This window comes from Ylistrum balloti, unplaced genomic scaffold (genome assembly GCF_031769215.1).
Source record: "Ylistrum balloti isolate Yb309-2 unplaced genomic scaffold, AGI_CSIRO_Ybal_v1 Utg370160, whole genome shotgun sequence".
Lineage (NCBI taxonomy): Eukaryota > Metazoa > Mollusca > Bivalvia > Pectinida > Pectinidae > Ylistrum > Ylistrum balloti.
The window spans coordinates 222494-246943 of record NW_026782156.1 but is presented as its reverse complement, the minus strand read 5'-3'; the positions used below and the strand labels follow the sequence as shown (position 1 = coordinate 246943).

The window sequence follows — 24450 nt, the reverse complement described above, 5'->3', positions numbered from 1 at the left end:
TTTTATCAACCGTCGTTCTAGTTTTATGAATGTATATGGAGTGCATCACAAAATAACCTGAATAATGTTAGTTGGGCGTTAACACTTTTACGATCATCCTTTATCTGTACCAAAAACTCGAATCAGTAACGTTAGGAAAATGGCCGCGTCCAGCGGGTTCTCTTCAAAAAAATCTTCTCTATTCACTTTCCATTCCACAACTACCTAGGGATTGAACAAGACAAACGCAAACAAATATGTCACAGAAAACAGTTGAAGACAGCGTGTATGATGTTGTCGGAGAAATATTGGTAATATTTTAAGTTTAGACAAACATCTACTGAGCTGTACAGGAAACGGGAAAGAATAATTGCCACAAATCCTTTGTACTGCACAGACGCGCATGTAATTTACAGTATTTATCGTGGCTTGTCAGAAAAATTATGTTTTCTACTATGGTATATTTAGGCGATATAATTTGGTACAACCCCACATGTAGGCAATAGTCAAGCATTTGAAGAATAGTTACTGCTTTGGGTAATTAGAATTTAGATCGTTACTTAATTTGCAATGAAACACATCGTCGTCTTTATAACATGTACAAATAATCAATGTGACAATGGATATTATTGCACAGAAAATGTTCATTTCTGTTACCTCGCTTTGTACTAAAATGACAATTTAGATCACCGACAATGTTCTCAATTGACTATATAGTGTGTAGCCAGTGGAAATGTCATAGGCGAGCATGAATTTACTTGTGTTCTATTTTTAGCCATTATTGGTATAAACAATTGATAATCAGTGGAGATGATATAGTTGGTGCGTTTAACAAGAAGCGAGAAAACTTCATTTACAATTTTTTGAGCGAAATTTACAACAGTGCATTGGTCATTGGGCCATGTGAAAAGTAAAACATCATTTTTTGTTGCAAATGTTTAAAAGAAAATGTGTTTCTATTTCAAATGACCTGCATTAGAGAAAACAGATATTTATGCAGCAAATTATTTCAACATACAATAAAGATCACCACACATTATGTGGGTCTGAGATGTGGAACCTATGTAAATATTTTATTGTTTATATAATATATACAATAAACATTATCACATATAACTATTTCCAAAGTATTAGCAAATAAGTAAGACAACTGATCATGCTCATATCCGCCATTTCCACAAGATATCAAAGATTGGTAATGTAATATTTGTAAAGTATTTCAAATTTGTTTATTGAGTAGATAATGTAAAATATCATTTACTTCTTTTACACTGTCTTTTCATTCTGGTTTTGTATTCAAGTTGCTTAATAGCATTGGGTAGCGTATGGTGGTGTTGGGTACCATAGGGTGTTGTTGGGTAGCGTGGTCTTGTGTTGGTAAATGTGGGATGGAGTGGAGTTGGGTAGCATGGGGTGGAGTTGGTGAATGTGCAGTGGAGTTGTTGAGTATGGGGTGGAGTTGGGTAGCGTGGGGTGGCATTTAGTAGCATTATTCATATGAGTTACCAGTAAAACAGATGTTCAACTCTTTGTATATATGAATATATTTTGAATATGAATAAAAACAGAAAACTATTCACTGTACAAATATGGCCATAATCAAAATAATAACTCAGTTCTGATATACAATTTTATTATGTAGAAAGGAGAGGCAATTGAAGAGGCATTCTGTTCTGTCATCTTGCATACTAAAGAATCAGAAACATGGAAAAAAGATTTCTGTACTGGAAAGCTGAAGAATCTCCTCCTCACTACACCCCAGGTATGTAAGAGTTAAGACCAACACAAATGAGTCAGTATGGAAGAAAAAAAAAACAGAAGTCCATCAGAAGTCATTATTGAACAATGACCATGTATTGCCCTACAAAGTAACCTCAGTTTTATATAATATTGTTATAAGATTGGACTTATTTAAACAAGGAATAATCGTCTATTTGTCTGTGTCAATCAATATAGTGTGTATGTGTAGAAATTCCATTAACTACCAAATCAATACAGATAAAAAGTTAACTATTAGTTATATTTAATACTCTTTTTTAACATATTCAAGTCAGATAATTAGAATCTGGAACTTGTTAGTCAAAGAGAATCCATTAGTTGTACTTTTTATTGTTGGATGTTTTCATTACTAACAACTTACTGTATCAGATCATCAAGTTTAAATGCCTCCACTAGGATTCGGACCTGAGACCTCTAGCTTACTAGTGTAATGCTCGATCAATTAAGCTAGTTGAGCGGTGACGTTGCGGCTAGTACTTAACTAGGGTTGTAAACTCTCCCTCCAGGAAAGAACTTATCCTTGAGTCTCCAAGGGTCTAAGTATTAATCCTGAGTCTCTACATAGACACCAATGTAACAGAGGCCATTAGGCTAGGATTTAAACCTGGGACATCTGACATGCTAGTCTGACACTTAACCAATTGAGCTAAAGAGAAGTTCTCTTTAGCTGAGTGGTAAATTGCAGCTAGTATTTTACTAGAATTACGATGAAAGATTTAATCAGAAAGCAGCAGTTTGATAAATTCATACATAGAGAATTAAATATAACTACATGTATATAAAACCTTAGGTTTAAGGATGTAAAAAGTTTCTCAAAGAAGTAAAAATAGTATACCATGGAACTAGTGTTAGACCATGCTTGTATGACTTTACCTGTATAAAAGACATTGTTTTTTTTCAGGATTCCTTGGACTTAGCCTTGCGAACCTATGTTGGAATCATGTACGATCAAAGCAATGCCAGTCGTGTCAATCTTATGGCCAGCTTATTAGAGTCCATGGTTGAAAACAATATCATACCTGCCAGGTAAGACTAGGCTGGACACTTCATCAAGTATACAATGGTTGTATCCATTGATATGAAATACTTCAAGCTTATCTACCTACGATTAAGGTACATACAGGTAAATGGATCCTTATTTACATACAATTAAGGTACATGCAGGTAAATGGATCCTTATTTACCTACTATTAAAGTACATACGTGTATATGGAAAGGTCCTTGTAATGATTCCTGGAAAGCTTTCTCAGTTTCTACATGGGGAATGTTAGATCTTATTAAAAGTTTGGAAACATCCTTTGAAAGTCAAGGCTGTCTTGAATTTATGATACTTCTTAATGGTAGTATTTTTCACAAGCAAGTTTGCCTTATATAAAACTCCAAAATTTTGAAATTCATTATATTTTATTGATAGTTGTACATCTTCTTCTTAATGTATTTGTTGAAACAGCTTTTGTTTTAAACGCTTTCTGTGGTTTTTTAATCGTCTAATGAACAATGATTTTAGAAGATACCATTAAAATTCTTCAACAAATGAAAACTGTTTAATGGAAAGTTGTTCATGATAACCAAAATAGCTGTGAAAATCCATGAGATGTGTATTGAATTTTAAATATGTGATGTAGAAAGAAATAGAATAGAAAGAAATACTGCAAAATCGAGACAGTCTTGACTTTCCAAGGGCATTTCCAACCTCTTTGATAGTTTTATAAATACCAATGGAAATTATATTGCAGACCAGTGTGTGAGGCAATACTAAACCAGGACCGACTTCACTATGAGGTCCCTCACATGTGGACAAAGACATTTCAACTCCTCAAGAAAATCATTGGTGGTGTGGAATATAAAGTAAGTGATCTTTACATATATTGTTTAAGTGAATTTGAACTTATGAATGTACCTACATTATACTTAAGTGAAGGCCTGAAATATTACGATGTGTGCTTGCCTTTACATGATCAAGATTTTACACTTTGACATTTATTTAAATGGAGACTTATACTTAAACAAAAGAATTGGTAGAACTGATGGATGCTCCCTGAATAACTGCTAGTTCCAAAAGGGCTAATCATGCAAAAGAGAGTTATGGTTCTCGTACACTGCACTCCTTCTTATCAAGATTTATCTACCTATGAAGTTTCATGTTGATACCTCTTACAGTTTTTGTGATATGCTCTGGACAAAATTATGACAGACAGATGGACAGACGAACAAACAGACGGATGGGCTGACAAAGCATTTGATATGGAATAATTAAAAAAAGAAAAGAAGATAAAAACAGATAAGAAATCCTAACAGAATATACAAAGAATATTTTACCATGATTACGACAGGCCTCATTTCAAAATTTTCAGTTATGTATTGGTACATTGTGTTTATGCTAAAATACATAAGGATGGAAGAACCTACATTATTTGGTTTATATTTAAGATTAGCTCACAGAACATGTACATACCTAAAGTATGTAACTCGGTGTGTTTTGATACATTTGTATGAGTTCATGTTTCAAACTTAATGTGGTTCAGTGTTTGGATATTGTGTTTACTTAATATTTTCACCTGAAAGATTAAATCATATGTTGACTATTCTACCATACTGATGTTCTGATTAATCCCTTCAACTGGGAATTATCATTTTACTTTCAACTGTGAAGAATTAGTTGATTGGTGGCAGTTTACTTCTAACCAAAAATATTCTTAAGTTATTGTGAATGTATTGAAGCATACCAGAAAGTGATGAATTTTACTAACATTTGTACCACACATTACATTAAGATAGAATTGAATTCTGAATTTTGTGTTTTACCAATTTATGAATTCTGCAAATAGTTTACGGTATGATCAGTCTCCAGTTGTTGGAGAAATGATAATCAGGACTTTGGTATTGATTTCCTGACATCAACTTTGATTATGGTGGCCATTGTTATGTTTGACAGCAGGGCTTAATATAGGTAAAACTTATCTTATGAGTTACCCCATATTTCTCTGACAATTAATCCAGATACAGAAATATATATATAGAAAGTGAAGCTTGCCTGGAATAAAATTGTCTACCCTAGTACTGATCTTGTATTTAGATGTCATGATATGTTTAACACATTGGAACTTGATTCCTTAGGGCTGCAGAGATCTACTGAGGTCAATAATGGAAAAGATCCAGATTATACCGGAGGTTGGGAACATATCTCTTACACCTAAGATAGACGTGGTTGTCAATGTAAGTATACAATAAGTTATATGATAGAAAATGTCTTTCCCATTTCATAGTATTAATTCTTTCGTCCTGTGCTGATAGTATGTGATATTAAGAAATATTCTTTTAAAACACTAAGATAAGTTTTATGTACTTATTTTCATATTTAAGGTCAAATAACTAAACACTACGTGTGTAGTACTTTGGAAAATTCAGATAAAAAGAAAAGAGGTAACCAAAGAGATAAAAAAGATAAGATAGATAAAAAAATTATTGTGCTGAAAAGATACAATAGCTGAGCTATGTTGAAAAGTACGTGATGCTCTCACGAAAAAATGACACTGCTTACTGCACTTTAACTTTCATCCCTTTCGTACTTCAGACTCGGTTACAAGCCATTCAGTGTTTTCAATGTGTAATTCAAAATCATTTTGAACAAGAAGAAATTCTCTCGTGAAGGTCAGACTTTTGCCAATCAAAAATCTGTTCTATTATACAGATTCAATGCTTATTTCTATGATATACTTATAAAATTATTTGAATAGATACCAATATACAAATATGAATATATAGGTTTGGAAGACAGAGAACTAGATTTATCACGGACCTGCTTTACTGTTGCAGGTTATTAACTATATTCTGGACAGAAATGTGTGTCTTTTGCCAGCCTATCTGGCTGTGAATGAGATCACCAAAGTTTGCCCCGAAGATAAAGTTTGGCCTCACTGGGTAAGGTTTCAACTCACCACACCCTCAAACTCGAAAAATAGGTACACTGGTTAAGATCACTCACACCACACTCTCAAACCAATTTCTGGCCACACTGGGTAAAGTTGCCAATCACTACACCCCATACTCAAAATCTACCCACAATGGGTAAGATCATTCCTACCACACTATGAGATCACACCTACCACACCCTCAAACTCAAAATCTAACCAAACTGGATATGATTATTCATACCACATTGTGAGATCACACATACCACACCCTCAAACTCAAAATCTACCCACACTGGTTAAGCTCATTCCTACCACACTGTGAGATCACACATACCACACCCTCAAACTCAAAATCTGGCCTCATTGGGCATGATCACATAGACCACACCCTCAGACTTAAACTCTGGCTACACTGGGTAAGATCATGCATACCACACTCTCAAACCAAAGTCTGTGAAAACTGGGTCAGATCTTGCTGCAAGGGTATAATCACACATACCCCACCCTTAAAGCCAAAGTCCTTCATCACTGGGTAGGGTCACGCACACACACAACACTCTCAACCCTAAAGTCCTGGAACACTTGGTATGTAGAATTTCCTCGTATTGAATATTATATGTTTGTTTATATGGTCAATTGAGGTGTACCATTTCTATGAGAAATTTTTTGTGAAAAATAATTTTAAATAATAATTTGTACAGAATATCCCTCGATTGGACTGGAAGTAACCTGCATTATTCCTTTGTATTCTAAATTATTGGTTTCTAACCTAATACATTTGAACAATTTTTCATTTATTTAATGTAGAAGCTTGGAAAGCTATTGTCTGACTTTGTGGACAGTTTTAGGCCAGCAGCACAGATGGTCACAGTGTCAGGTAAAATAAATAGGATAGTTCATAAAGTTATGCTGATAGCTTAAGATTTGATCACAATAGTATACGAATGAAACCCTGGAAAATACTAGTTATAATATACCACTTGGCTAAAGAGAACTTCATTCTACAGAGGTTGTGGTTAAAACAGACATTGAAATAATTAATGATCTCTTATGTAAAACTAATCACTACTTTGGATAAAAAGTCATGGAAGAGATTTTTCATTTCCCCCATTTCAATTTATAATTTTGTCATAAGGTAAAACTGAATATATTCAGAAAATGTGCAGTTTTATTGTCTTTCACTTGGTGTTAGTCAGTTGATATGTGTGACTCTCTCTTTGATTCAGGTCGAGCCCAGCTCTTGCCTATAGTTGGTCACTCACTGTCTACAGGAAATGTATGGAGATTGAACTCCACCAGTCTTAGATTCCCCCTAAATGGGCCCCTTCCTTATGATAAGGTTTGTATCAGTTTGACTAAACATATTTCACAGAATGGAAATAAGTTTTAAATCATATTTTTAATATATATTTATGTCCAGAGTTATTTTTTTTATATAGCATGATATCTGTTTTTTTAAAGGCATTATCTGAAGCCCAGACTGGACTGTTGAGATATGTATTAGAACAGCCCTACTCCCGCGACATGGTGGGCAGTATGCTTGGCCTGAATAAACAGGTAACAAAAATATTTGAGGATAATGTATGGCATCATATTCCACTGCATTATTTTATAGCACGTGGCAATAATGAATTTTATCAGTTCAAAATCATCAGATGTTATGAAGTTGAACTATATACTCATGACCTATTTAGGTGCAATTTTTATAAAGATTGTCACTAGTTTTGCTGGTTTAGATATATCATAACAAATGTTATAAAATATGTAATTTTAATATTTACAGTATGTAACTATGAAGATCTTCAACATCTCAGTGACTGATTTCTACCTTAATTTTGTACAGGTCAAGCAAAGATGTGAAGTGCTGGAAGAACAACTAGTTGATCTGGTTGTCATGGCGATGGAGAGGTCAGAAAATGATGATGTAGCTAACGATGAATGTCTCAGTCAGTTACTATGGCAACATCTGTCTAGCCAAGTGATCTACTTTGTACTTTTCCAGTTTGCAAGTTTCCCTCATATGGTTATGTCTCTTTACGACAAGGTAAGAGAACGGTTTAGGACTTGTTACTATTTCTTAATGATATTTACATATTTACTATATAGATCCACAGATAGATTTTAGTAAGTTAATTTATGATTATCCCTGTCAGGATATATAGTGCAGTGGTACTAACCAACACATTTGTTTTATATTTACCTCATAGTATTGTAACATCAAGTCTGCATTTTTTATTACTAAGATAAATATCTATCTAGGTTAAAGGGTCAGGGGTCACTTTTGACAACTTTTAGAAATTCAACAAATGGTGATATTTATATACATGAGAGAGGGGGGGGGCTATCATTTCTAACTAGAATTTTTTAGTTCATAAATTTTTCAATGTTGAATTTTTTAACATAGGAGTTTCAATTGATATCATTAACTTGTCTTTGCAGCTGAAAGGCCGTAACCTGAACAAGGGACGAGATCACTTGATGTGGGTCTTACTGCAGTTCATATCTGGGAGTATACAAAAAAATCCTGTAAGTTTATTTTGAGTGTTTGTCAGGATATAAAAAAATATGTGGTATCATGCCATAACACTGTTTTAAAGAAACCAATCTGCATAGCAATGTGTTTAAGGTAAAAAATCACATTCATTCACTGTCTACTGTAAGGAAAAATAACAAATACATGGATGGCAAAAATACTGAAGGTTGTCTGCAAAGATTATCAAACTATCTTGACTATCTGTAAATGAAGATGTACAGCTAATTTTACTGTGACTCAAATATTCTTTCTAGTATGGTGTGGATTGGAAGCAGGGGGAGAGGGATAGGTAGCACAATTGTTGTGCAAGCATAAGAATTTGCGGCCTCAGGAGAAGATCCGTGTAATATGGTTTAGTGCTCCAAAACCATGACAGTTTATGTTTTCTTACGATAATTTAGCTGAGAACACATAACATCCATTTGCTGTTGTAGTTGTGTGTTTGGACAGGAAACTTCAGTTCATTTGCTTTGGACATCATATAGCAGACCTCACACATAATGTTCAGTGAGATAGTTATGTACATAGTAATACATGTACATGTTATACTGTGATTTATCTCCCCTAGTTGACCAACATCCCTGCCAGTGATGAAGCTGTTTGTAATACTGTGATTTATCTCCCCTAGTTGACAGACTTCCTGCCAGTGATGAAGCTGTATGACCTGTTGTACTCTGACACTTCCATTATCCCTATGCCGGACACAAACAAGGCCTCATCTACACATGCCCTGTCCAGTACATGTATATGGATACACCTTAACAAAAAGGCACAGACAGACAAGGTCCAACTTCCCCGACCCATGCCAAATGCCCTTCAGGATCATCTGGAGTGAGTACAATGTATTGATATTTTATTTCACCGTCCTGGGTTTTTTTAAACCCAGATGGAATGATATGGAAGTTGTTAAATAAATGTCAATCTTGAACCATTTATCTACTCACCATTTTGAAACCTATGTCTGATGAATTTGAATTCCTTGGTATGTTGTATCGAAACATTTCATGTTTGAAGACATCATGAGATTGTAAAAACTGTAAATTATTCTGAAATTATCAGTTATGTAAATTAACAAATAACATTTCACTCTTGACTGTTATAGAGTAGGATCCAAACAAGTTCTGTGTAACTGTTTTTGATATCATTACTGTATGAGATAATTTGTAACAATATTAATATTTCTAAGAATAGAAACAGGTTAAGGATACCATAAATCTAAATAAGCTTGATAAACCAAGGAAAAGATACATTTTGTCACACTGTTCACAGATTTATTGAAAAATATAACTTGGTTTGATTTCAGTAGATAAAGGAATTTAATATTACCTGGTATATCAATGGACCTTGATGAACATGTTCTATTTTTTTTTTCATTTCAGATACCTGAAACAGTGTGTCAACAACAAAAACATGTCGCTGAATGACTACAAAATAGCTTTGTTATGCAATGCTTGTAAGTGAATATAGACACATACATAGAATTGTTCATGATAGAAGTTTGATTATTTAATCATTAACTTTTGTGATTTTTTGAGACAGAAGCCGTATCATACAAATTAGTGTATCTCAACACATTAGTGAACTATTGATGTGTAACTACCTGTATATATTAAGCAATAAGCCCATGCCTGATAAAAACCTCACCCATGTATATTTCTGTTTTATAAAATTATTAACCAATGCTATTTCCTTTTTTTTGTAATAAGCCCACCCCTTTAAGACTGTTTTATGTTGACCCCTTGGGTTTTCTACATGATAAATTTGATTCCTCATAAAGAAAATGTTTTTGTATCTTTTCATTTTACATATTAATTTTCATTTTCATTTTCATTTTACTTTCTATCTTACAGACAGCACAAACAATGAATACTTTAATCTCCCCATGGGAAAACTAGTGGAGAGTATCTATGGAGACAGTAAACATACAACCTTGTTGCCTGGCAACATTGTAGCATCAGCACCCACACAACCATTACCCATGAGTCTTCTGGACTCCTTAACGGTTCATGCCAAAATGAGGTTTGTGTTGGCAATACAGAATTATGGTTATGAAATAGATTTCACTAGTTCTTTTCTAATATACATTTATTAAAATCTGAGGAATATAAGATTGTATGTGTATATTGGTTTCTTGTTAGCCACTGTGTGGTGAAGTGGTTAATCAATTATGTTATTCTGTACTCTCAGAATGTCACATATTCTTTTTGAAATTTTACTGGAATTCATGAAGCAGTTACGTTAAAGATGGAAGATAGTATGTTAGATCCCACAGAATGTCAGTGTATTTGTTTTTAAAAAGACAAAGTATTGGACTCTGTTCCTTTTATATGATAACATGTTGTTTGTATTATTTGGTGTTAGTATATTTTGAAAAATCACCTATGTACATGTACAGACAGCAAAATATGTATCATTGGTAATCAAAAGAAGGCTATATTATGATTTTATTTCTCTGTGTGTGTAAGGATAAAGTATGATGTTAACTCTTACCCCAACTAATTATTTTGCTCATTCTTCAATAGTATGCAAAGTCGATAAATGACAGTGAGTACAGCACTGCTTTGTAAAGTTTGTTTTCGTCAATGGTTCAAGTTTCATGGCTTTACCAAAAGATTAATAAAGTTTTTCAAGGAAGTCAAGAAATGATCTATTGTATTTATTTTATTTTTTAGATGTTAGTTTTCCTTGGTTTTATTGCATTCTCAAAAATAACAACTTTACAGTATCGTCTCCTGAATAACACACTAACATTGTTTATGTTTGTGTTGGTTGTAGCCTTATCCACAGTATTGTTCACCGAGTTATCCGTCAGGCAAAGACCAAGTCAACAATCGCCCCAGCTCCAGCTCTAGTAGAGACCTACAGCAGACTTCTTGTCTACATGGAGATTGAATCTCTCGGCATCAAAGGCTTTATCAGTAAATATCTCTTAATATTACAGTAGATTCTTACACTTGAAGACTGATTAATAGATTTACTTTCTTTGAATAGTTTAATCTTTCTTGCACCTCAGTGTCACTTTACCTAACATCATTTTAAACCCATACCTTACTCCTGGGAATTTTTTACCATATTCCACAAATATCTGGAGATCATTGTGTCATTCATTGTGGTGTTGCCAGGAATATCTAGGAAATCCTCACTACATTCTGTAAATAATTAGACACGCTTTGTTTCTTCAGGCCAGCTTTTACCAACAGTGTTCACCAGCCATGCCTGGGGAATCCTCCACACGCTGTTGGAGATGTTCAGCTACAGACTTCATCACACACAACCTCATTATAGAGTCCAACTCCTTGGTCACTTGCATACATTATACTCATTTCAACAGACCAATCAAAACCAATTACAGCTATGGTAAGCATTTAAAATTTGTTATGGTACAACACAAAGACAGATATTAGAATATTTAGAAAAATGTAATGGAAAAGTCTGTAATAGATAGAATTCTGAGGTCCAATATGATTATTTATAATGTTTTTACTTTGTATAAAAAACAATTGTGTAATTTTAAATGTGCAATGATATAATACTAATTACTGCAGTCAAAAGAGGGACTGTTGTATCTATTTATTGATGTTAGAAAGTGGTCATTTGTCAAGTATATAAATTCATTTATGGCATCAGCCAAAATGAAAGAAAATTCACAAATTGAATTTCAAGCAGCATCAGAGAGCACTATACCATAGTCATTATGACTCTAGCTATTGTCATGCTGCACATCACTAAAAAATAAACAAAATACCATGTTATGGCATATCACTTGGCGTTTACAGTGTGGAAAGTACAGCCCTGAGGTTGATCACAGGTCTAGGAAGTGCTGAAGTCCAACCTCAGTTGTCACGGTTACTCAATGAACCAAACCGACCAGGATTCCTGTCCGGAGACTCTGAGGAGTTGAACCGTGCCTTAGTCCTCACTCTAGCCAGGTCAATGCACATCACAGGTAAGGCAGGCAAAGCTGACTTAATGCTCTTGTAAAACATTTTTTGCATGGTGATGAGGAGATTACAAACAAGTGTGTTAACCCAGTAAAAAATGTTATTGACTGACGAACAGGCAATCTTGTATAAGTCAGTGGTGATATACATTTTAAACTGACATGTACTGATAATGACACATTAAAATTCACAAGGTATTGTTATGCTTCATCACTGGAAGACAATATTTCTATGATCATTTAGAGAAAGATGCAGGGGTAATGGAAACATTGTTATTGTTAACATTGCATTGAATGCCTCTTATAAATACAAAACATTTAATGAAACAACCTAGAGACCTCAAAGTCCTGCTTATATTGTTAACTGATAGTATATATTCTGTTGGTAGGTGTGGAGACTTTTTCATCAAACTGGTTCCGAGAGATCCTAACCCAGATCATGCAGAGCACACCACACAGCTGGACCCCAAACACACTGGCCTGTTTTCCGCCAAGTCTTGCCGAGTTCTACCAACAAAACCCAATTGCACGTGAAGACAAGGCCCAGCTGAAGCACAGAGTTGACACTGAGTACAAAAAGTGGAAAAGTAAGACAGCTTTCTTCCTGATCTCAAATTGATAAAGTAACAGGTACTGCTCACAGAAGGAGTTTTCCAACTTTAATGTCAGTAAATTAAGGTATAATGCATGGTGTGTAGCCACCCAGAAGATAAGGAGAGACATGGTGGCCGAGTGGTTAAGGTATCTGATTGCCTTTATTACTAGCCCTCCACCTCTGGGTCACAGCTTCGCTGCCTACATGGAGCTGTCACCAGTTGCTGACCATTGGTCAGTGGTTTTCCTCTGGGAACTCTAGCTTACCTCCAAACCTCACACATGCTTTAATGATCCTGGCAACAAGGCATAGATCAACAATAAAATAATCAAATATACAAGGTGTATGTATAGATCATTTTCTATAGGTCAAGGTTTGTTTATATATTATAGGGGTGATACAATAATCAAATATACAAGGTGTATGTATAGATCATTTTCTATAGGTCAAGGTTTGTTTATATATTATAGGGGTGATACAATAATCAAATATACAAGGTGTATGTATAGATCATTTTCCATAGGTCAAGGTTTCTTTATATATTATAGGGGTGATACAGTGTTATACTTTATAGTTATTTGAGTAAATAGCGAAATTTAAAGTTTGAGAGTGAGAATTGCTCACAAAAAATAGTGTTGGTGGTCTATTTAACTCTTGACTAATGTACACTGAGTTTTATTGAGTATATTAAAATGCTGTCATTTTGGATGCCTTATCTGTTTATCTAAGAAATATTTTATAGGGCATCTCTTACCATAAAATGTTTGAAAATTCTATAACAATTTTTTTTTCAGGTATGGCCAATGAAAGTGATATAATCGCCCACTTTTCTATGCAGGGAACTCCGCCTCTCTTTTTATGGTATGTGTAAAGAAAGATGATAAATCTTGGTGTGGTGTCAAATAAAGCTTTAGACATTGAAATACTACAATTCTTAAACACATTAAGAAGGTGAAAAGTACTAATTTTTTAAAGGCTATCTGAAGAAACATGTCTTTTGGAAACTTGCGTTGGAAACTTTGGGCTATTTGCACATTTAATATAATTCTTGTTTGAATTGTTTGTTGTACAGTATTATTTGGAAAAACATGCTGGATGAGAGTCGAGTACCTCCAATAGCATACAAGTAAGTTTTTATATCTACCCTTTGCTTAGTAGTGAATAAGTGATATATTAAATATTCCAATTTTTAATTTATCTTTTTTTTTTTTTTTTTTTTCAATAACCCTGTGAATGATAATATAATAGTAACAATGGTAATAGTAATTTAAGATGATGTTGATTAATGTTTTATGTAAACCATCCTTCCCTATAAATAGCTGTCATTTCGGCTGCATAAATGTCAATATTTAGTGGTTTATATAATTTTTGAATGTTAATTGAATTAATTGTTTGAGCACAAGAAATTGCTGCACTAGTGTTATTTAATTTATGATGATATTTTAAAAAATGCAAAATCTAGTGTGAAAATAAAAAAATTAATTCTCTACCTTAACAGAGTACTCGACCGATTGGGACCACGAGCTTTGTCATCCCATCTTCGTACCTTTGCTGATTTCATGGTATATGAACTGAACCTGAGTGGAGTGAGTGGACAAAATGTGAACAAGGTAAATACTATTTCAACAATACACAAGGACAATCTTATCTAGTCCAGATCAAATAAGGCAAGGATATTTATCGTGTTTAAAGTTGCATAGTGCCAGTAATGTTCACGATAGAAACAAGAGTGTGATAGATTGTCTAATAAACAGAGATACAGTCAAACCTGTTTTAAAGGTCACCTTAATTTAAAGGCCACCTGTCTATAAAGGCTGCATTTTTGGTTCCCTTTGGAATGCAATTCATAGTAATTAAAACTAATTAAAACTTGTTTGTGTATTCTTAGTTCATTGAGACCCTCAGTGACATGGTGTGGAGGTACAACATTGTAACCATCGACCGACTTGTCTTGTGTGTTGTAAGTATACTATTAGGCTGCCATGACCTTTGTTGTGATAAATCTCTCAGTACACTGATTTAAAGTTGAGTAAGTTTAGATGCAACACCTTTATTAATTAGCATTGAACTTGTTAATTATATACATTCTGTATATTTTTTACTGTTGATAATATAGGCAAACAATGTAATCGTAAATGGTTGATCTAGAATTTAGCAACTTGTTTGCAATTTCCCATTGATGTCACAAAACCATTGTTTATTAAAAATATTTTAAGTCCTATAAGTTATTATGTTAATAAATGTTTGTTTCTTCATATTTCATGGCAGGCTTTGAGGAACTTTGATGAGAATGAAGCTCGTTTATGCTACCTGATCATACACATGTTACTGCTGAAACCAGCAGAATTCAAAACACGAATTCATGACTTTGTCAGAGAGGTTTGTTCTAGCTCATTTGAATAACTATACTTACTTGACTCAGACTTTGATTTTTCTTCAGTATGATAATGCATATACATTTTCTTTCTGTTTCAAACAGACTTAGATGTATTTGTTATTGTATAAAGGATATCAGCCAAAAGTAATATGGTAAATTGCTTCATTTTGAATTATACTTCTAAATCCACATATTTAATAATTGTAAGTTCTTTTATGTCTGGGAGATTCTGATGAGGTGAACTTAAATGGTGAAAGTAGTTTGTTAAATTTTCATATTTAATGTATTATTGTTTTTATTGAATGTTAACAGTATAAAGATAGTACTTTCATTAAGATCACTTAGTCTACAAAATACATTATATTTATTACCCAAGTATTTCCATAAATGAAACAATTCATGCCAAACTGTAAGTGTGTTACTGATTTCTGCTGTTTTAGAATTCCCCAGAACACTGGCTACAAAGCGACTGGCATGACAAACACATGGCTTTCCATCGGGTAGGTTTCTTCTCACATCTGCATCATTTGTATATTTTTAAACAAATCAAATACGTCCTATCGGGCAAATAATGAAAGAGTTTCTTATGTACACAAGTTTTGCAAGGTAACTCTTGATTTTAAAAGGAAAGATTGGCCCAACTGATAATTTTGAAGATATCTGTTATCTATTTAAGAGTTCTCTGTGTGAAAACAATCATGCAGTTCAGAGCATCTTTTTATATGATATTAAATATTTTATTTTCAAGGTTTTTTTTTTCACTAATAGATACCTTGAAAATAAAATTTCTAAAGGAAATCATAGGACATTTTTTATAATCTTTCAATGAACTCTCAGAAATTTAAACTGTTGAAATTAACAATTTTTGCAGTATACAATTGCTTACTAATCACTGGCTATTAACATAGCAAAGAAAAAAAAGAAGAAATTTTAGTGTTCTTGTACGATAGCGATGCTTTAAATGTCAAATTGAATGATGGCTGATCTTCATCATTTACTGTCACTTTGTAGAAACATCCAGAGAAGTTTTACTACGAGGGGATACAGGACCTGAACAGTCCTATTCAGCATCAGTATCTCCCTGTCTATTTTGGAAATGTCTGTCTCCGTTTTATACCTGTAAGTAATATGTAAACCAGTGGAAAATATGTATTAAAGAATTATTCTATATTCCTTTAGACTTCCTGAAAGGATCATATCTGGATTTTATTAAGTTAATAAAAATCTGTACATTTCAAAACACTCCAATTTTATGTGTAACTTAATCTTCTCTATTATTTAGTACAGAATACTTTGTGACTGTGATTTAAAATGTGTCCTTTCCTGTAAAAGTCTTATTTCATCAACAGAAATCTACCTTGTACCTATTTGCAAGACATTAACATTACTTGGATGGCTTTGTTAACCTGGTGACCAAGTCCTATTACCAGGTTGTATTTATCTCTCAATGAGCCAATGTCTAGTAATAAGCTGACCCATTGATATTGTTATTTTTGTCCTATAGTAAGACATCTCCCTGACTTTGTGTAAGAAGTAATATATTGGCTGTCTGGCCTTATTGCAGTGAAAGATAAATATTGTAATATGTATTATTTCAGGTACTGGATATCCTCATACACAGAATAATAGAACAGCCCACACTTCAGAACTTACTGGAAAAAATCCTGGAAAATTTGGGAATCCTGTACAAGTTCCATGGTAAGTGCAAAAAAATTAATTCAGCTTATTCCTATAAACCAAGACAATGTCCTTTAATATTGGCAAACTTGTTTGTCATTATATTAAATGTAACATTTCCAGCATAAAGTGTGACAGACCTGCAGAGTTTGATGCTTTGCAAAATAAATATTAATCTGTTTTAGAAAGCAAAATAAAATAATGAGGTCTTTTGCAGTTTTATAAATGAAGAACTTTGGTCCTGCTGATCAAACTGTTTAAAACTGGCCCTAGATGCTGAAATGCTATATAATGTTCATTCATGTAAATTGAATAATAAACACAATCATGAACCTTCTACTAAGGAACAGAACACCTTACATTGTCTGACATATTCATTGTTCCAGACACTATTGAGGTATCTGTTGCTCTGCACCCCTGGAACATGTCATGGCAAAATTGTAGATTCCATGTGCGACACATTGTGTACAAGACCAGTTTGATCCTTTGATGTATATCAAATGAATCTCGTGGTTGCATAAAAGTAAATTGAACTGACTCTGAAGTTTGGTGTTGCTCCTTTGTAATCTTCAGAAGGAGCGTAACAGTCTGTGATTGGTCAACTTTTTCTCCTAGATCCAATCAGATTATTTTGCTTGTGCCATCAATTTTGCCCTACAAGGTGTGCAAAGAATTGATTATAACCCCTTGAGTATCAGGGATGTGAAATTGATAGTTAAAGATTAAATCTGTTGTAAAAAATATACATCTTTTAATGCCTAAACCTTGTGGTGGAATCATGAAAATAAATAAAAAATACCAGTAAAAAGAGTTTTATAATATACAATCATGATCACAAGGATACCCTAGTCAACCTCACTTTTCCATATTGGACCTGGCATACAATAAGTGATCACAGCCACACAGCTTTCATTTGCTTCTGATGATATTTCATTAATTTGATCTGTTTTATTATGTGTTACTTTACAGACCATCCGATAACTTACCTGTATAACACCTTACACTACTATCAGAGAAATCTCATCAACAGACCGCCTTTAAAACGCAAGCTAGTCCAGTCTATCATGAGTAAGTATCTAGTTACTGCTGCTTAAGGCCTTAGGACCTTAAAAGGTGTGTTGAATAAGTGTACAGCAGTAACTTCAGATTCTAAAAGAAAATGAACTCCAGATGACGATAAACTTATCGTGATGTAAATAATAATGAAAATAACATCAACAAAGTTTGATTTTTAAGATTTAATCTTGTAGTGTTTTAACTATTTTCAAATAAGAAATAATGTTTGCTTTATTTTCTTTCATTCAAAATGAGAAATATGATTAGGTGATGAACGTGCCCTGCAGTCAAAAATTCCAATTTATTTTTTGATGAAGAGAATCAAAAGAACATTTACCAATGTTTCCCAAATTTTGTTTTTGAATTGATTTAGGTGACTTGAATCTATTTCTTCTGTTCTTTGTAATGTCTTTGCCTTTCTGTTATGACCTTGACCAGATGCCCACAAGGATATTCGTCCTAACAACTGGTTCCTGTCTGAAGACTACCAGCGCTTCATACAGGAGGACAACCTCGAGTGGAATCCAGACCTGGACTATTATGTCCGTCTCATTGGGAGACTTGTGGACAGTATCCTCACTATAGTATAGTCTAATGCTGAGTGAATTAGACAATCTGTTCATGTAAATGTGAATTTTAATCATGGATCAATAGATATTATAACAAAGATTAGTTTCTTTAGCATTTCTGTGTGATTTTGGATGAGCACATGTTATTTTGTTTCTGGAAATTATTCTACAATACAAAGAATTCCTGCTGAGATGCTCTTCAACAAGAAACCTCAAAACTGGAAAACCCGATTTTTAGTTTTGTAGAAAACAAATGTTGAAAAGTCAATATTACAAAGGAATGACAGACCTTCGGTAGATACAAGTTAAAGAATAGATTTAAGTAAAAGGTCAAATTCATTGTTTAATTGAGATCAGGTTTAATTCTAGCACTTTCCAATGTTACATTCACAGATGAAGAATCATTTTAAACCAAGATATGAAATGTCTGGAAGGCATCTTTCCAGCTTAGTTGATGACTTCACAAAAATTCCAAATTCTCTTCAAGGCCATTAAGCAAAGTTGTCTGATTTGAACTTCCTTAACTGTATCAGCAATCAACAACAAGACACCATCCCCGTTCCCAAACTGTGACTGGCGTTTCAATGAGTTCCCTAGTCCTGCGGCTCATGCTCTTTATGTCACTTGTGTGGAACTGATGTCACTTCCTGTGCATGGCAACATTGTTGGTCGTGCCTTACTTGATGTTGTCCTCAAAAAGTAAGTATTTAACCTTATCTACACCTGAATCGAGTAATCCTTTACATCTGACTCGATTAATCCTTTAAACCTGACTCAAAAAGTCTTTCAAACCTAATGCGAGTAGTCCTTCAAACCTGTCTGAGTAAGGCCTATTTGGCATATGTGGTTTGAACATTTTTGCCCTGTGTGCAAGATCTGTTATATTTAACCAAATAAAATTGAAAACTAACCTATTTCTCTAAAGAAAGCTCCAAGTACACTTTAGATTCCTTTTGGAATTTAAGACGATTTTCATTTTAGAGGGATGCTCCTTTAAAGTGGAAACAAGTTCATGGGAAGGTGTACAATCATGTTCTGAAAACTTCTTATTATCATTTCATGTTTTGAACTTTGATTGAAATATAGGAATTTAGTAAATACTAGAAATGACAGTTTTGTATCAATACTAAACTGATTTAATTATTTTTATTTAGCTGTACGCAGCTGATGAGGTCACAGGTCGTGTCATGGATGAATGCTGTTGGGCTGGTACTGACAGCACTTCCGGTGAGTAGGACTGATGTCATTACTTCTAATTTAATGTTTGAAGATGGTTATACTTAATGAAATGCTGAACACATTGTAATGAGGATAATGTTGTATATCAGTGACCTATGTGTTTACAGAGGATCAGTCAAATCAATCTAATTCTTGTCTTGATTCTGTGATTTCTGAACAAATTCTGATTAATCACCATAATTGGCATATAGTCACAGTAAAAATGCTGCATGTTGTAAAATTAGTGATTGTGTAATTTAAAAAAGAAATTCTGATGAAGATTGCTCATAATAAATATAAATCAGATTACCATGGTAATTAAAGTATTCTGTAGAAATATGTTGCTTTATGCTGTATTTTATAAGGATATTGAAGTGTTTGTATTGATAAGTTGTCTGTCTGTAGGACACCTACTGGTCGTCACTTAATGGCAAGATAGAGGAAGTAGTACGCAGCATCCAGCCAAATGTGCAGCCTTTCCAGCTTTTCAACTTTAGTGGCAGCCAGTCAGTGTTTGCCGAACAGCACTGTAGCTATGTGCTGGCACTTACACATGCTATTTGGCATCATGCTGGCATAGGTCAGCTCTCTCAGCTACCACAGTAAGTAGGTCAGCTCTCTCAGTTACCACAGTAAGTAGGTCAACTCTCTCAGTTACCACAGTAAGCAGGTCAGCTCTCTCAGCTACCACAGTAAGTAGGTAAGCTCTCTCAGTTACCACAGTAGGTAGGTCAGCTCACTCAGCTACCACAGTAAGTAGGTCAACTCTCTTAACTACCTCAGTAAGTAGGTCAGCTCACTCAGCTACCACAGTAAGTAGGTGAACTCTCTTAACTACCACAGTAAGTAGTCAACTCTCTCAGTTACCACAGTAAGTAGGTCAACTCTCTTAACTACCACAGTAAATAGGTCAACTCTCTCAGCTACCACAGTAAGTAGGTCAACTCTCTCAACTACCACAGTAGGTTGGTCAACTATCACAGCAATTAGGTCAAATCTTCTAACTTTCACCATTACTAGGTCAACTCTCTCAGCAAACACAACAAGTAGGTCAATTCTACCTGCTTCCACTACGACTTTTTCAGCTAACAGTAAAAAGTCAACACTGCTAAAAAAAAGCTGTAGATAAGTAAATCCTCCTCACTAGTACATCTCATTACGTTTTGCAAATTTTTTACCGCTACGCAACTCCATTAGACTCAATTTATTTCTTATTCGATTTATCAATATGTCTGTAAGGGAGGCAGTATGTCGGCATGTGGGATGGTATCACCAATTAAAATACCTTGTGACATATTTGTGTTGGTCTGGACATTATTACAATTCCAACTTTTGTACAGGTTTCTCCGCGAGACGTTGAAGCCTGTGATTATAAATGAACAGCAGTTCCTGTACTTGTGTCACTTGGTGGGTCCATTTCTCCAGCGCCTGCACTCAGAGCGAACTCGCTGTCTGATGGAGGTATGTATGTCAGTTATTCCTAATTTTTCACCATTCGTTGACATAACATATTACCCAAACAAGATATTGGAATAAGTGATGACCTATAATTGGTCGTAGCATCTATTCTATTAATGGTAGTACTACTGTTCATGGAAACCTGTCTAATGTGACACCCTGTTGGGAAACTTGACCACACTAAACATGATGTCAGAATAATCAGGGTTTTTACAGAAAAAATACAATCTTAAAATCTGTTTAATTGAACACACCATTGCAGAACTGTAGTGAGGCATTGAATTAGATATTATGCTTGAATACTCCGATGTCTGGTCAAACAAGTTTCTATTTGGTTTGTCACAGCTCGTGGTGGAGCTGTATGAGATTCTGGTGAGTGTGGACAAGAATTGTGAACATCTCCATTACATGGATCCAATCACAGACTTTCTGTATCCTTTTTCATCATCATTATTGTTGTTGCTGTTGTCATCATTATTAATGTGTCTTCAGAAATTTTCATTTTCAATCTGTCAAATTTTAGACATATTGAAATGGAAATGATTTCAGAAAGAAGAGGCCCATGGGCCTTAAGGGTCACCTGACTATAAAGAACTATGGATAAAAGAGGCCAAATAGGCCTGAAATACTACTCTACAGCTTACATACATTTTCTGCAAACTTGAAATCCTGTTCTTTATACATACACTATACACAACTGCCTTTACTTCGGAAATATTACTTGTTGAAAAAGCATGCTATAGGTCCAATTTGAAGACCATTGGGCTTTTGGTTATTAAGAAAGTTGCTAACGCATTTCAACACATTTGACCACTGTGACCTTGACAGTAGAACAAGGTGAACAAACTTGGTAGCCCTTCATTCCAGCATGCTACAGGCTGCATATCAGCATGATGGACCTTTTGGTAATAGTCGTTTAAATATTTCAATACATTTTACTCCTGTGACCTTGAAAGTGGGTAGAGGTAATTCTTTTTAAGCATACTTGGTAGTCCATCATCCCAGCATGCTACTGACCCAATATCAGCACCCTGAGACCTTTGGTTATTGAGAAGTTTTTAAAATTTTTTAACAAATTTGACCCCGGTGACCTATAAAAGATGTCAAAGTCATTAATTTTCATGAACTCGGTAGCCCTAACTCCAAGCATGCCACAGGCCTAATGTCAGAACCTTTGGCCATTTGATTATTGAGAAGTGGTTTAAAAATGTTCACATATTTGATCCCTGTGACCTTCAAAGTAAGTCAAGGTCAGTCACTTCAACAAACTTGGTAGCCATTCATTCAAGCATGCTACAGGCTGCATATCAGCACTCTGGGCCTTCTTGAGAAGAATTTATTTGAATGGAAAGTTTACACACAGATGATGATGATGGATGAAAAATGATGGCTATAGGTCATTGTGACCATTCAGATCAGATGACCTAAAAAACATCCCAAGGTATAAAATTCCTATGTACAGTTAAACTTCATTATTTCAAATTCTTGGATCTTGCTTAACTTGTAGAGATTCTGATTTGAAAACCTGGAAAATTCGGAAGTTTTCCACAATGCAGTTGACATCATGCTAACACAGTTTGACCATCTAATATATGTAACAAGTGTATCGTTTTTGACTTAACCTCCAAATCAGATATCACATCAAGTACATGTTTGTTGGAGATGGTGTGAAGAATGATGTGGAAAAACTTATCAGGAATCTTCGTCAACCACTACAGGTTCGCCTGCGATTCATTTCTCACATAAATATAGAGGAGGCCATGACTCCCCTTGCCCAACCAATGTCTGCATAGGAATGATTTCATCGTTATTACTGTAGTGGTAGTGATGTTTAGCCAGCCAAGCCGGTGGTGCAGACTAGTGAATTAACAGTAACTATTGTGGAATCAAGTCCTTATGCCAGAAACAATATCATGTTAGAGAAGTTATTTGTAATTAAAGACACTTGATTTGTGTTAAGAAGAGGTCATGAACTTCAGTTAAATATACATGTAGTTTCTACAGTTGTATGTATGTCAGATGGGATTGCATTATGATTTTGCAGGCCCTGGTGGTAAAGGAAAGGAGGAAATCAAATTTAAGAAACAAGAAATAAATTGTCATGATATATTGTATGCAGGTCAAAGTTCCCATCATGTTTTTGCTGCTGAACATATGGTTGTTTTGTATATGCAGGTCATTTTTCTATGTATAGTGAGTGAGTTTTAAGTGAAAATGAGTCTCGGTAAATATATTATTGTCATTCAAAGGAATTTCTTGTCCATCTTTTAATGTATACATATTAAATAGATTGAACAGCTGGCATTTTTTAGGAGGTAAGATGATGCATTGATGGTGCTAAAATATCATATTTTACAGTGTTTGCTCTCATAGCACGTACATGGACAATATTTTCAGGGGGATGATCAAAGATGTTTATAAGGATGGAAGAATTGCGATTGTTTTTGTTGACACGGGCTGAGCTTGTTTCTTTTGTTTCTTTGATAATGAATTTATTTATAAAATGATTCAGTCAATTTTACTTTTGGATGCTGATAGTGTTTTTGTGTTTGTTGAAATCAGTGGAAAAGTCTGATCGAGGTTAATGCTAGAAAGAACACTAACCAACAAATATGTAGCAATTTCAAAGTTGTATATTGAAATTAGATTGTTTACTGACACAGAACAAGATTTGGTCTGTTTTGACATCTTTAGAGGTAGTTTAGGTTCCAGGATCCTAAAACACCAAACAGAAAGTAGTATTGAATTCTCATGGGAATCATATGTTTGTCACTGATATACCATAATATTCTAGTATGTAATCATTTTGAAACATGATTAATCCTCATAGTGCTAACTTCTCTTAGTAAATCATAACAATTTTTAAAAGGATTTAATCTCATCTAAGGGGACAAAATGACCAATTTTTTTTACTTAAACTCCATTTTGTCTATGGACATTTTTTTTCTTTTTTGTTTTTGTTTTGAAGTTCACATCTGTATTCAAAATCACTTTGAACATTTACTAAGGCTACTTCATTTGACATTTTTTATACAAAAAGTGTATGTAATGCATGAAATGTAACCTTGTTGACCTCTAATTTTTCATTTGATGTAATGTCACAATCAGATTTTATCATGGATACTACCATGTAAATCACAGACTAGTGATTTTTATGTTGTACCTTGTACATACAGTATTGGTGTACCGTCATACATGCTGGAACATGTCAACAATGGATATATCTATCACATTGTAATTATCATACATTGTATACATGCTTTGCTGTAGTCTGTGCTGCTTATACAAAGTCACTGAACTTTTAAGTTTGGTGTGATGTTGTATGGTATTAAATAAAACTTTGTGAAACCGACAA

The 24450-nt window shown here is 34.1% G+C and overlaps 1 protein-coding gene across 1 annotated transcript; it reads left to right on the top strand.

The window, feature by feature from the left end:
• Positions 1 to 162: 162 nt before the first annotated feature.
• On the top strand, positions 163 to 24450 carry LOC132550954 (mediator of RNA polymerase II transcription subunit 23-like). Its single transcript, XM_060215054.1, has 34 exons — positions 163 to 290; positions 1622 to 1741; positions 2660 to 2784; positions 3495 to 3606; positions 4876 to 4974; positions 5575 to 5679; positions 6480 to 6549; positions 6899 to 7011; positions 7134 to 7229; positions 7516 to 7716; positions 8112 to 8198; positions 8834 to 9036; positions 9585 to 9658; positions 10056 to 10224; positions 10981 to 11123; positions 11388 to 11562; positions 11982 to 12151; positions 12535 to 12732; positions 13535 to 13601; positions 13813 to 13866; positions 14239 to 14350; positions 14629 to 14700; positions 15009 to 15119; positions 15558 to 15617; positions 16129 to 16236; positions 16716 to 16815; positions 17764 to 17862; positions 18289 to 18420; positions 18953 to 19118; positions 19574 to 19646; positions 20043 to 20239; positions 20978 to 21098; positions 21441 to 21526; positions 22729 to 24450. The coding sequence occupies exons 1-34, from the start codon at positions 237 to 239 to the stop codon at positions 22886 to 22888; spliced, it is 4032 nt and encodes a 1343-aa protein (XP_060071037.1). The 5' UTR covers positions 163 to 236; the 3' UTR covers positions 22889 to 24450.

What these genes read in the sequence shown, in the direction of transcription:
- LOC132550954 (XM_060215054.1), top strand. Translation starts at nt 237, where the DNA reads ATGTCACAGAAAACAGTTGAAGACAGCGTGTATGATGTTGTCGGAGAA. An exon ending in ACAGATGGTCACAGTGTCAG is followed by an intron (nt 6,550 to 6,898) that starts GTAAAATAAATA and finishes TCTTTGATTCAG; the next exon opens with GTCGAGCCCAGCTCTTGCCT. An exon ending in AGCTTTGTTATGCAATGCTT is followed by an intron (nt 9,659 to 10,055) that starts GTAAGTGAATAT and finishes TCTATCTTACAG; the next exon opens with ACAGCACAAACAATGAATAC.